General features: G+C 41.8%; 1 protein-coding gene across 6 annotated transcripts in view; it reads left to right on the top strand.

The window, feature by feature from the left end:
* Positions 1-4,034, top strand: part of KDR (kinase insert domain receptor) — a 44,508-nt gene extending 40,474 nt beyond the window's left edge. For 2 of the 6 annotated variants that reach the window (XM_019928157.3, XM_073805270.1), the window contains 3 exons: positions 9-108; positions 610-695; positions 2,442-4,034. In XM_019928157.3, coding sequence (XP_019783716.1) covers positions 9-108; positions 610-695; positions 2,442-2,664 — 409 coding nt within the window. In that variant the 3' untranslated portion in view covers positions 2,665-4,034. Of the gene's footprint in view, positions 1-8; positions 109-609 lie in introns of all 6 variants that reach the window. The other 4 variants (XM_019928158.3, XM_073805272.1, XM_073805273.1 and 1 more) reach the window with 4 other exon arrangements.
* The last annotated feature ends 9,179 nt before the right edge of the window (positions 4,035-13,213 follow it).

The raw sequence follows: 13,213 nt of genomic DNA, 5'->3' as shown, positions 1-13,213 counted from the left end.
TTTTGCAGTCAGTATCTGCAGAACAGTAAGCGAAAGAGCCGGCCTGTCAGTGTAAAAACATTTGAAGATATCCCGTTGGAAGAACCAGAAGTAAAAGTAATCCCAGATGTAAGCACATCTTTTAAAAATAGTCTTAGAAATAATACTAAAGGTGAAACATTAGCTAGATAAATATTAACCTAAGCATTAGAGACTTGAAGCCTCATTATAAGGCTGTCCTTGAGGGTATGTGTGATGGGGTCATTACAGCAATGGAACTTATTGGGCCCCCTTGGTTTTTCCATAAGCAAAGCCCCCGGTCTAAGGTTCAAGACAATCCAGCTTCATGCCCAATTCCCCTCAAGCGAACATAGCATCATTGTGAAAGAGGGATAGAAACGGGTCTCCTCGGCTTCTTCTTCCTAAATTTCTCTCTTCTTCCAGGCCTGCATCTATTTCTTGGAAGCAGTTACTTCCTTTTATAGCCTGCACGGTTTCTGGCTATGATACCTTTACCTGCCTCTGCAGAACGTGGGAATGTTGTCCAATAGATGGGTTAGGAAATCAGTTTAATTAAGTAATTGTTCAGTGTACACCATCAACTATGCCATCTCATTGTCTCTTAAAAAGGACAACCAGACGGACAGTGGTATGGTTCTTGCATCTGAAGAGCTGAAAACCTTGGAAGACAGAAGCAAATTAGCCCCATCTTTTAGGTAAGGCTCAGCCGAAATAGAAGGACAAATTTCAACAGGAACTTTTGGAAGGAACCTAGGACTTAGAGTGTAGGTGCAGAGTTTTCCCTTTTTGTGTCTTCGTGGGTTGGGCAAATTTGCATCAACCTAACTAATAAAGAATGGAAACAAATCAAACTAATTACCTGGCAAGTCTAAAAAAGAATCTGAACTAAGAGGATTTGGTCAGTTTTCATGAGAGTTTATGAATACTAGGGGATTTTTGAGCATATTTACTATGGTCAGTGGTTTGTGTGGTACTGGCTAAGTAAAAAAGAGGTCATTGGATGTGATCCTTAAAACTGTGGAGATAGTTAAAATCTTTGTGCACTCTACTCTGAAGAATTTTCAAACTTGAACAGCAACGGGTACACCTGTCTTTATGAAATATAATGTATAAAGAAGCCATTATCTATTTGCTTAAGATACTTAAATATTTTTGGCTGAATTATTAAGTACTTAATTGTGGGAAAAATGCTGAATTTGGTTTTGAATATTTCTTCCATGTGATTCTGTAGGAATTCGTAGCTGTTTTGAGTAGATACACCTGCTTTTAACTTAACAAATAAATAAGATTCTGTATTTATAAGAATATTGGGATTCAGAGTAGTTATTTATTTGCTAGCAGGTTCACTCTAGGTGAGAATAGAGAAGACTTTGATCTACTTATAATCGAACTGTTGGATGAAATGGGACCACCCTTGGTACCGAGTGATGGTCATGTAAAACAAACAAACACACACACAAAAAACCCATTAAAATGTGCCATTGTGCCATTTCATCGTCTGCCATAGGCCCAGGATGAGAGACTGTGAGAGCCGATCATATGTTTCATTCACTGATTCAAATATATTTGTTCAGCAATGAATAGGTACCATGCCATTGTCTGAGACACTAAGCTCATTTTACTGAGGTTGGATTGAAAGAAAAAATGGATATCTAGTCATTTGAAATAACTTTTAAACCATATATGAACACGGAGTTAATCAAATCCTTTTTTTGCAGTTTTTAACATGAATAGCTTGGTAAAACACCTACTAAGGGGGCAAAAAAACCCACACTTCAGAATGGCTTAAGCTCCACACAGCCTACACCAAGCTACAGAAAGCCTTTTTAAGCTTTTTTTCTAAGCTTGGACATGATTACCGTCTGTCACGATTCCACCGTCCTTCCAAAGAATGTGGTTTTGATGAGTAAAAAGCACTTTTTGACATGTCTGGCTTGATTACACACACACGCTTCGACTTACTAAAGTTGAAAGTTGCACAAGAACTTTATTAACACCACCCACGGGCCTTGTAATCCCTTACTTGACAGTGTGGTGCAAGCACTAGTGGACTTTCAGAGCATCCCAGTTTCACTCCACATCCTGAAAGAGTCCCTTTGGCTCCTATCCTTGTATACAAACTTGTCAATCTGCAAGGCCATAAAAAGGTTCCACTGGTTGGAGCCTTCACATAACTCAGGAGAACTGCCTTTTATCTCATCTCAGGCTTGAAAGACTTGGACCTGAATAAGACGACTTATCTGAAACTCCAGATTCACGCGAGTACCTGAAAATAGACATTGTCTGAGTGAGGCTGCTATGTTGATGAACAAGGGGGAGGGAGAGGGACTGGTGTCTCCAGGAAGATGCCAGCCCACACGGGGTTGGGAACGGGGTTAGGATAAGATGCAAAAGAACTCCCTTCTCTCTGCCGACTCATTTGGTTGCCATCTCTTCTGCAGTGGAATGATGCCCAGCAAAAGCAAGGAGTCTGTGGCATCTGAAGGCTCAAACCAGACGAGCGGCTACCAGTCGGGGTATCACTCCGATGACACGGACACCACTGTGTACTCCAGCGAGGAGGCGGAACTTTTAAAGCTGGTAGAGATTGGACCGCAAGCTGGCAGTGCAGCTCAGATTCTCCAGCCTGATACTGGGATCACACTGAGCTCCCCTCCTGTTTAAAAGGGGGCACCCACGTCCCCCAGTCCTAGAAATCACATGAGAGGTGCTGCTCAGATTTTCAAGTGTTGTTCTTTCCACCACCAGAAAGTAGCCACATTTGATTTTCATTTCAAAAGCAAGGACCTCGGACTGCAGGGAGGCAGTCCTCTAGGCATTTCCTGAGAAGATGCTTGTGACCCAAGAATGTGTTTGTGTCTTCTCCCGGTGTTGACCTTATTCTTTTTAAAATTCATTTAAAAAGTATGTCTGATGCCCCCTAATGTGGGTCACCCCAGGGGTTACAGCAAAAGAAGTTCAAGAAATGGCTTCATCCTCCAAGAAGTAGCAGTACCGGGGGAGCTGACACCTGTAAAACTAGAAGATAAACCAGGCAATGGAAGTGCTTTAGGTGTTGAAGATGGGAAAGACCTTTAGGACTGAGTCCATCTAAGAAGCTTTGTTTAGGAGATGGGTCCTGAGCCAAGTCTTATGTGTGGGGAATGGATTGATGGAAAGGAAGATGCTGGCTTGCTTTGAGGATGCACTGGAGCCTGCACATGCATTGCGTTGGCTCCGGTGGAGGTGGACATAGGGTCTGTTAGGAAACGTAAAGGCTTCATACGAGGTGACTGGTTTTAGAAGGTTGCGTGCTCTTCCCATTTGGGCTAAATGAGAGTTCCTTGTGCTGTTTCCGACTCCTAATGAGAGTTCCTTCCGGACTCTTACGTGTCTCCTGGCCAAGCCCCAGGAAGGAAATGATGCAGCTCTGGCTCCTTGTCTCCCAGGCTGATCCTTTATTCAGGACACCACAAAGAAAGGACACTCAGCCTCTCTGTTGCGTCGAAGATTTCTGACTATGTAAACCAGCTTCTGGTTTCTTCTGGATGAATACCGACATGTCTGTCCTGATGTGATACGTCTGAGCCTGAATGCAGTAGATTCAGCATCAAGCTGTGGTGTCAAAGCTTCAGGAAGAATATTACTCTCTTGTTCCTTCTCCCCTCTCCATGCCTTCCCCCTCCCTTCAGTATTTTCCTGACCTCCCAGCCAGTCAGTATTCTAGTAATTTGGCCTCTACACCCTAGTAAAAGCCGACCTGGTTTGTTCACTCTCTGAGTAATTATTAGCCAGATTTCAAAATTACTTTGTAGCCAAAGTTATAACAACTATTGTATTACTTAGACTTTTAACATGTAAAGCTCTTTCTACTGGTTTCTGTCCTTGTTCTTTCCTTTTTAAAAAAGAAAATGTATTTTTCGTTTGGTACCATAGTGTGAGATGCTGGGAACCATGACTATAAAACATGCTATGGCACATATATTTATAGTCTGTTTATGTAGAAACAAATGTAATATATTAAAACCTTATATTATATATAATGAACTTTGTACTATCACATTTTGTATCAGTATTATGTAGCATAACAAAGGTCATAAAGCTTTTAGCAATTGATGCCATTTTATTAAAAAAAAAAAAGTGAAAAACTTGAAGTAATCCCTTTGCAAGGTTGCATCACTGTACCTATCATTTCTCTCACTTCTAGAATGGAGGAGGGGGAATCAGACATCATTTCCATATGGCTGTTTTTTATTTTCACTTGTTCCCTTATTCTTCTTATGAAGGATATCTTCATTAAATGTTTATATACTTTTTAAACCAATAAATGTATTCTTAGTAAAAAAAAAAAAATACAATGGTATAATACTATCACAGCTGTTTTGAGGGTAAATATTTCTGGCTTAAATGCTTCTCCCCCTCCTTCGTTACACAAATAATTCACACACACATGCACTCTTGTTAAATTCCAAGCACTTCTGAGATTCTTAAAACGTGGACTGAGAGATACCTGATAAATAGTCCAACAGTATTTGTGGCTCGCTAGTAACCCCTGTGCCTGTTAGAACAGCCAACCGTGAAAATCATGGGGCGAGAGATCCTGAGACAGGTGGCCAGACCTGGCAGTGCAGGGAAGCATGGAACGTATCTATAGTTTTCAATAATGCTTTACTCTATCCTTGCAGTGTCAGAACCTCAGATCCAACATTGCCATTTTAAATGGTTACTTTTGCCTGAATTCAGTGAGTGGAATTATCCAAAGATCATTGGCACCAAAGTGTGGTCCTACTCTTTCTTCATGGGATTTTTTTTTATACAAGATTTTGAAACGTTTATATAATCAAAAGATATGCCTATTATTTTTTTTAACGTCTTCTAGGTTTTTTAATCATATTGATGAAGGTCTTCCCAATTCTAAAATAATGCAAAATCCTAAATTGCCTTCCTTCTTTTATTACATTTAAATCCATTTGGGATTTATTTTTGTATATGGAGTGAGGTAAGGACCTGGCTTTATTTTCTTCAAGCGGCTGTCCATCATGGCAGCATTGTTTATTAAATATACCTCTTTTCCCCTGTGCTTGGGGAAATACACACTGTACCATTTTTCAAACCCTATCATCTCACTGAGATATTCTGCACAACTTTATGATGGAAAAGAGGGTGGCTCCGGGTGTGTGTGGTTCCTGGGCACTGCACTTACAGATTGGGCCATTGGCTGGAGTTAGTGGAGTAGGGTCTTCTGACAGATGTTAAACTGTAGGTCACGCCTGGTCTTGTCTTTCCCATTGTTACAGTGTTGTCCAGTAAATGAATGGCAGAAGAGTCTAGGTTATTCAAGATGGAGAAGACCTCATAGACAAATGGAATTTTCTTCATTTTAGGAAAAAGAGATTTTGTTTCTCGTAAGCGGCCCCTGGCACTGTTTCCAATGCCAGGAAATTGGATTCATTTGAAACTTCACACTTCATAAAGAAATGCTTTCAGCACCTCAGGCAGAATAATTAGGAGGTGAGGTTTGGCCCTCTCCTTCTTCTCTCTTCTGTTTTCCACACCCCTTGTTCTTAGCTCCTTTTCTCTCCTCATTTGCCCCTGTATTGAAGAGAACGTTGTAGCTTTATAAAGTGCTTCTTGCACGGTCTTATTTTCAAGGCTTTCACTGAAGGTATTTGGTGTTTTAGGTGAGGCCAACTGTCTCCCCCTGGCTCCTGACCTCTCTCATTCTCTCCCTTGGCTTGCTTTGTTCTTCTCCCTCTTCTCAAACCCCTTTGTCCCTTCTCCTTCTGTTTCTCTCTTTCCACTAAACTTCCTCTCCTGTGAACCCTCCCCCCAGCAGCCTTTCTCCTCAACCACATCACAGGAGAGAGGAGAGTGGTGGGAAGTTTAAGTTCATTACCCCTGGACTAACTATTCCTATCAATGTCTGTCTCAATGAAAGAAGAAAAGTAAAAATCTCAAATCCACAACTTTGTAGTTAACCCATTTTCCTGTCTCCCCTAGTATGTCTTTCTTTCTACCTCTCACTCAGATATTCATCACCCACATGGTAAAATGTAGGCAAAGCCAGAAAGCTTAAGCCTTTCAGTGAGTAGCTCTTGATATAAATCTTCCCACATTTGTGTGCCCTTGTCCCTTAGGGATAGTAGGCATGTCATGTCCATGCTTTCAGGTAAGGAGTGAGCACAGATCAAAGGGGGTTCCAATCTGTTTTTATAAAATTGCATTTCTGCATGAGTCTCTCCCACGTAAGGGTTTAGACATAAGTGGAAATCTGGGCAGTCTTTGTGAAACCAATATTAAATCTGATTTTGGAGGGGGAAAGTTACAGAATGCTCCTAGGTAATAGACGTTAAAAAGGTAAAATAAAGCCATTTGCTCTAGTTTTGATCAGAATGGAGAGAATTACAAGAATCTGGGAGGAGCAACTCAGAGAGAAATGTAAGTTGGCCTGAAGTTCTGGAGCTAAAGTGGTAGAACATACCAGGCTCAGCTGAGGTCTGACTCAGAGATAAGAGCTCTGAGTTAGGAAAAAAGTATTCTAAGGAAGACTATTGATAAGACAAGGATTGCAGTAAACTATGACAGATACGTGACGAGTGAATGTTAATGAGAAGACATCAAACTGTATCTTAGATTTTATTTTCTTTACAACACAGCATATGACCTTTATGTGACTTGATACCTGTAGAACAACATTACATTCAATAGTTTCACTCATAGCTTTTGGTTTAAAAATAAAAGAATGAAAACATGTGGTTTGATTTTTTTACATTAGTCTCACCTTTTGTTTATTCCGAGTACTTTAGAACCTATGATCAGTGTACTTACCAGTAACTGGTGACAGCATACCCCCATACTATACTTTAATTGCTAGAAGCTCTCGACTTTTAGATACACTGGAATAGAAAAAGGGCAGGGAATAAGAAAGCGGTCCTTCGCTCCAGTTGTATTCCATTCTTTGCTCTCTGTCCTCTCCCTTCTTCAGGGAGTGACGTTTGTGGGGGGCAGAGAGTGTGGAATAAGTCCAGCAAAGTGGGTTGAGTTCTTCGGTGTGAAGGATACTCTCAGTGGCTGACTCTGATCCCGGTGTGTACTTCACAGGATATGGGGTAAGAAATGACTCATCAAGAGCCCTCTGAACCATTGTTATGGGGAGAGGTTTCATGGGAGCCTGGTGCTTTGCATGGAATCTCTTTAAGCTGAATGTCTTATCCTGATAAAGGGGATTGAAAACATTCCGTTCATTGCCACAGAGAGAACAGAAATGGAAATGAAAACCCAGACGCAAAGTAGAGAATTCAGGCTGGTGACATAGTGAGCAACAACATTCCACATTCATCCCCCAAGGTAACAAGAAAACTGGCAGACAGGAATCCTGCAGCACATAGTGGGGAAAAGCGAGGCCCTCCAGAGGAATCAGGTACCAAAGGTTCAGCCCTTAACACTAAACTTTAAGCAAGTCATATTTATTTGTTTGTTTATATTTAACTGTACTTTAAAAATGCTACATTGTGCCAGACACTCTTTTGAAAAGAGTTTATTAATATTAACTCATTGAATTAATCGGGACCCTAAAGCAAGATGTAGGCATCACCCTGTAGATTGGGTGGCAATCTCCTCCTTTTATGTAGGAGACATAAAGGGATCCTCACTGATGGTTTCTACAAATGTTTGTTAGGCATTTACTATGTGCCAGGCACCTTAGCAGACAGTGGTCAAAACCGTTCTCTTGGCTGCTGGGGTTACAGGTTATCAGCAGAAACCTAGAGAGGAGGAACTCCCATCTTATTCCAGAACTCTCTACATATCCTTATGGTACCCCTTTAACAAATTGAGCGTAGTTCTAATTATTGGTCATTCTTCATTCAGTCATTTTTGAATAAAGATCTGAGTTCAAGAACCCTTCTAGGTATAGATTCCACGCTTAACCTGACTTCAGAGTCAGGATGCTCATGGGAAAAACCAGATAAGAAGCCTTCTGACAGAAGGCTGAGGAAAGGCTTTTCTTGGTCTGGTTCACCTCACCTTGAAGAATTTGCATTTCACTTGTAAAGCAAGAGGAGATTCTGTTAATGCACCCAGAAGAATTCCATGTTGGCAGGCATTTATGGCAACATAGAAGGAATCTTTTGTTTTGTCATAAGTAACATTGTTTGACCTTTATGCTACTGTTCTACATTTTAAACTTTTCCAGTGGATGAAAATCCAAAGTACGGAAAGAATAAATTCCACCATTGCCATTAGTTTTACTAGGAATTCTTCAGTAGGGATTGTTCTAAGTGTATAATGACTTCCCCTTGGGTATTTCAAAATATTATCGAGTAGCATGCAACACTTCATGAATACATCTGTTTTACAAATCAAAGTGTACTCCTGTATAAACCACCTTGAGAATCTTTTAAACAGCATATACTTGAAGTCAATAGAAACAGAATTTTCTTTTAGTTCAATCACCACGAATAGATCATGATCTATTGCTGTGCCTTTTCCCCCTGCTCCTGTCTAATATGGTTGGCAAATTGCCTTGAGGACCTGTCATGAAGAGAAAAAAAAGATCCTCATTCTTCCTTTATCAACCTCATTCATCAGTAAATTTCAGTGTTCTGCCCAGCTTTCATTCTTGTAGTCTTTTGCACTGCAGGAGAGCTTATTCCTTCTCTGACTGATGAACAAGACAAGAGGATGTCATGCCAGAAACTATTCCTGAGTCCAATCTTACAGAATTACTTAGTAATGTTCACTTTAAAAAGAAGTACCAATAAGTATTAATTTTGGATGACATATATATTAGAACAAGTTTAGTCATGGTAATAGAATTTTTAGATAGATATATATCATGGATTCAACTTTCATTATGTTTCTCTGTTTCATGGTGATAGACATTTCAAGTAGCTCTGCAGTCACTCAGACCTGAGTAGCCTGAAGGACAGAGAAATAACCTTGATCGTTGATCGGCTGCCATATGCCAGGCATTGAGCTATGCACTCCTCACACTTTACCTCATTAAATCCTTGTAATGGGCCCTCGTGTTAGGTGCTGTTATCACCAGGTTCCAAGTGAAGACTGGCAGTTAAAATTTGAAGCCCCGGTAAGCAAGGTTATGCTGGGATGGAATCCAGTCTACTTATACCTTGGGGACATGTTCCTATTTGGGATGGGAACCAGAATGGGATCCTCTCTCCTGATGGAAGGCAGTGAGCTGACTCATCTGGTAAATCAACCAACCAAAAAAAAGATACATATGAAGGTGACCTGGTACCTTTAATTGTCTTAGTTAATATATGTTGGCTTAAATATTTCCATCTTTCAGGCAGTTTTATCTACAAGCTAAATCCACTTTGACTAAATGTAAAAGTTTAGTGTTACGATAAACATCTGATTTCCAGAGGGAAGAAAGTGTGTTCCTTACTAGCTGTATGGTCTTGAGCAAGTTACTTAACCTCTTTGAGTCTTCTTTTCCTTAGCTGGATAAGAATTAAATGAGATACGTATGTAAAATAGCCACCATACTACCTGATAAGTGGAAAGTATTCAATAAAGGTAGCTATTTTCTTATGCTGCTGGGGATAGGGAAGTTAGGTTTATAGCTTGTTGAATGATAGTTCTCAAAGATTGTTAATTAACTTACCATTGACAAACCGGTTGGAGGTCTCCAATGGTACTTTCTGCTGTCCCTGGTTCCCTAGGTTTGAAGACTGGCATAAGGACTCAGCATGAAGAACAAATTGCTGGATGACAAGCGCCTGGGAAGACTGCAGTGTGATAGAGTCAGGATTCAGTAAAAGCTCACTGGTCAGTGACTCAAATAACTTAATTCAGTTTTTCTGCACAAATTTTGGGATGGGGCACCATGGCTTAGCAATAACTTTAAATTGGTTAACAAGTATCAGTTTGCCAAAAATCAGCTAGACAATGACCAATGGTGCTAAAAATCAGTTTGTCAGATGACCGGTTTGCCCAATGATGAGCTCATCAAATTAAACTTGTCAATAAACACCAACTTTCAAGAATTATCTATAAAGTTTACAGCCATTTGTAGTGAAGATTTCTGTGAAGTTGTAATGGACTGGTTTTCACTCTGTCTTCAAAACAGAATTTTATGGGAAGTTCAATTCTTCAAAAGTTGATGGACATAGGCTTACATTTCCCATTAATACATTTAATCATTTTCAATGAGTCATTCAAACTCATCAATTTCAGCATAAAATTGTATTATGTATTTGCCATTGATATATAAATTCTGTCAAGGGATCCAGACTAATCAAAATGATATGAAATGCTGACTTTTTCTTACTAACTGCTGCTGGAAATGCAAGATGAAGTCTCATATGCCATTTGAGGCATTATTGAAATGACATTCAAAGCAATAAGACTCAAAAGTGGCTGGAGCAATTCCATTATACTAAGAATGTTAGCTTCATCAAGACAAGAATTTCTGTCTATTTTGTTCACTACTTTATCTCTAGTGTCTAGAACAGTGTCTGGACAGTAGTAGGTACTCAATATCTGTGGAATGCAATGATAAAATCGGTCATTTGGTAAATAGAATTTTAGCCAATTGGCTCTCAGCAAATTGATTTTTGGCATTTTAGCTTGGTTTCCTAGGTACCAGCCAGAGCAAAAAAAAAACCTTAAGGGCTTTTGTTGACTACATGTTCAGGGTACGTTGGAGTTTCCAAAGAGGTGAAAGAAATTTTAAGTTGTGTAAATATGGGGAGATCAAGGGAGGGATTTGTCCGCCCAGTCTCCTTGCTGATTAGACCAACTTGATTCTGACTCTCCATTCCTGGAACCACACTTAAGAGATAATTTGACAAGCTGTAGCACACCCACAGGAGGGTGACTGGGATGGTCTTACATACAGAATGGTTGGCAAACTGGAACTAGTTAGACTGGAGAAGGTTTAAGGGGTTATGCAAGGGCTGTCTTTTAATATATGAGGAAGCTTCCATGGAAAGTGCTCTTTCTTTTGTGTTGCCAAAGGGCAGTTAGACCAATGGATACAAACCATGAGAATGGCAGACCCTGGGTCATCTGATGCCCAATCACGTGTTCTTTCCTTTGTGCCTCGCAGAGTCTCCCTTCCCTGGAGTAAGTAGAGATTGTTCTGTAAGGTTGTTGGAGAGGAGTTATAAGAGTTGAGGATCAGGGTACCAGTTGGCTCAGATGGCCTCCAAGTCCTGTTTCAGCCCAGAATATTAGAGACCAAGAAGCTGGGTGCTTGAGTAAGACAGACGGGTTTGGATCCTGACTCTACCATATACTAGCTGTGTGATCACGTACAAGTTACTGACCTCTCTGAGCCTCAGTTTCCTCATTCATGAAATGGAGATAACAACCGTACAGGGGTTGTCATAAGGGTTAAATAAAATAATGGATGTAAAGGGCTTAGGACAGTGCCTGGCACATAAGTGCTCAATAAGTTCCTTACCTATTATTATGAATCAATGAAAAAGAATGTACTGTGTCTTCCTTTCTTTTTGCAAGAGGTGATAATCAAGATTTCAGTCTCAAATTGTTAACGTAGACACTTCTAAGAGCTCACCAAGTTCTTCTGAGGGCAGGGAAGTTACTTTTTTGTTTTCAAAATAGCTGCTTCCACAGATGACGCCCGAATATATACACAACACTTTAGAGTTTGCCGTGGACTCCAGACTTCTGCTTTGTTCAGGGGCCTGGGTGGACTGGAGACAGGAAGAGGCTCTGAGACACAGTGGCCAAGGAGCCGGAGTGCAGGCCGGGTTCAGCAGGGAAGTGGCCCCGTGAGTCACAGGCTGGAAAACTCCAGCAGGGCCCCTCTGGCTTCTGGCTCCCGGCTCCTCACGCTGGGAGACATTTCCTGCTCTTTACACTTGGCGGCCCCGCCTCCCCCAGGAGTTCCTTAAGACTCGGTCTTTAACTAAATTGTTGTAACCCAGGGGAAGGAGTGTTTTCTGTGTCTGCCAAGGCAGGAATCTCCCAAGCTTTGCAATAATTGTGTATGAAGCAAGTTGTTTCTCCGGCTGGGGCCCACCTTGCCGTCCTGGCGAAAGGAAGGCGGTAGTGTTGACTGGTTCCCTCGGGGGTTGGAGGGGCTTAGCTAGCTTGTGAGTTAGAAAGCCAAGTGTTACTACCAAAAGATTCCTTCTACAGCACCCCTGGAAGGGCAAAAGCTTCGCTTTGACTTTGGATAAGGTGCTCAGTAATCCCCTGGGCTTTGCTTGCTCGAGCTCCACGTGGCATGAAGGTCAGCACAGGAAGCCCTGGTCACCGGGGCAGAGGAGCTGATGTGGGTCATCTGGGCCCCAGCTTGGCCTTTGACAGGTTTATGGAGGACAGAAGGCAGGGAGGAAGCTCCTCCCTTGGCTTTGGCCTCCCAGCTGGTTCAGGTTGGGACTCTGTTCAAGGCCCCTCTTTGGGCCTGCAGACTGATTAGGCCCCAGACCCTCCTGGGGTCATTTGGAAACAGTCCAGGCCCTCTAACATATGGCCATGATAAGAATCTCCCTCTCCGAGATAAGGAGCTGTTTAAGGGAATCCGAGGAAGCCCGGGGTTTGTTTCCATAACGCTGCACAATGTAAAGTGTAATCCCTACACAGATGCAATTAGCTGTTAAGCATATTAAGTCACGAGGAAGGGGTGCTCTGCTGGCTCACAAATTACTGTGAGTCCACCCCAGGGGGACCGAGGGCAGGTATCTTTTCCTGCCAGATCATTAGAATGGTGACCGATGATGGGTCAAGAGGCTGAACTTTCTGCAGCTTCGGCAACCACGAGCCTCCTGAGGAGGAAGGACCCCAGGGAGCCGTGGCCACGAAGGACCATTTGTTTCCCTAATGTTGGGAGGGCTATAGAGTCACCTCTGAGGGAGGCTTTGAAGTCCTGTCAAGGCCCAGCGTGGCAGCCAGCTGGCTCGGCGTTACCCGCTAACTCAGGGATTGGCACTACAGCGCTAGGTTGCCAGGTGAGCTTGCTGAAGGTTGAGTGCCCCTCCAGAATGGTCAGCTGGATGCCTGGCAAGGCCATTAAAACTGCATCTGTCAGAAGGAAGGAGACTGTAAGTCTCATTTCTGGGCAAATAGCCACTAAACGGCCCTCATCTTGTGTACCAATGGCACCTCCTTATAACTTCCATTGATTTCATAGAAGTAATAATAACAACAACAGTAATCATCGATAAATTAAGAACTTAGTCTGTGCTAGGCAGGGTACTAAGCAGTTATAAATATAGTTCTCATAACAACCCTCTGAGCT

Source organism: Tursiops truncatus, chromosome 5 (assembly GCF_011762595.2).
Source record: "Tursiops truncatus isolate mTurTru1 chromosome 5, mTurTru1.mat.Y, whole genome shotgun sequence".
In the NCBI taxonomy this organism is placed as follows: domain Eukaryota; kingdom Metazoa; phylum Chordata; class Mammalia; order Artiodactyla; family Delphinidae; genus Tursiops; species Tursiops truncatus.
Note: the sequence above shows the minus strand (reverse complement) of the source record. Positions and strands in the feature narration are given on the sequence as shown.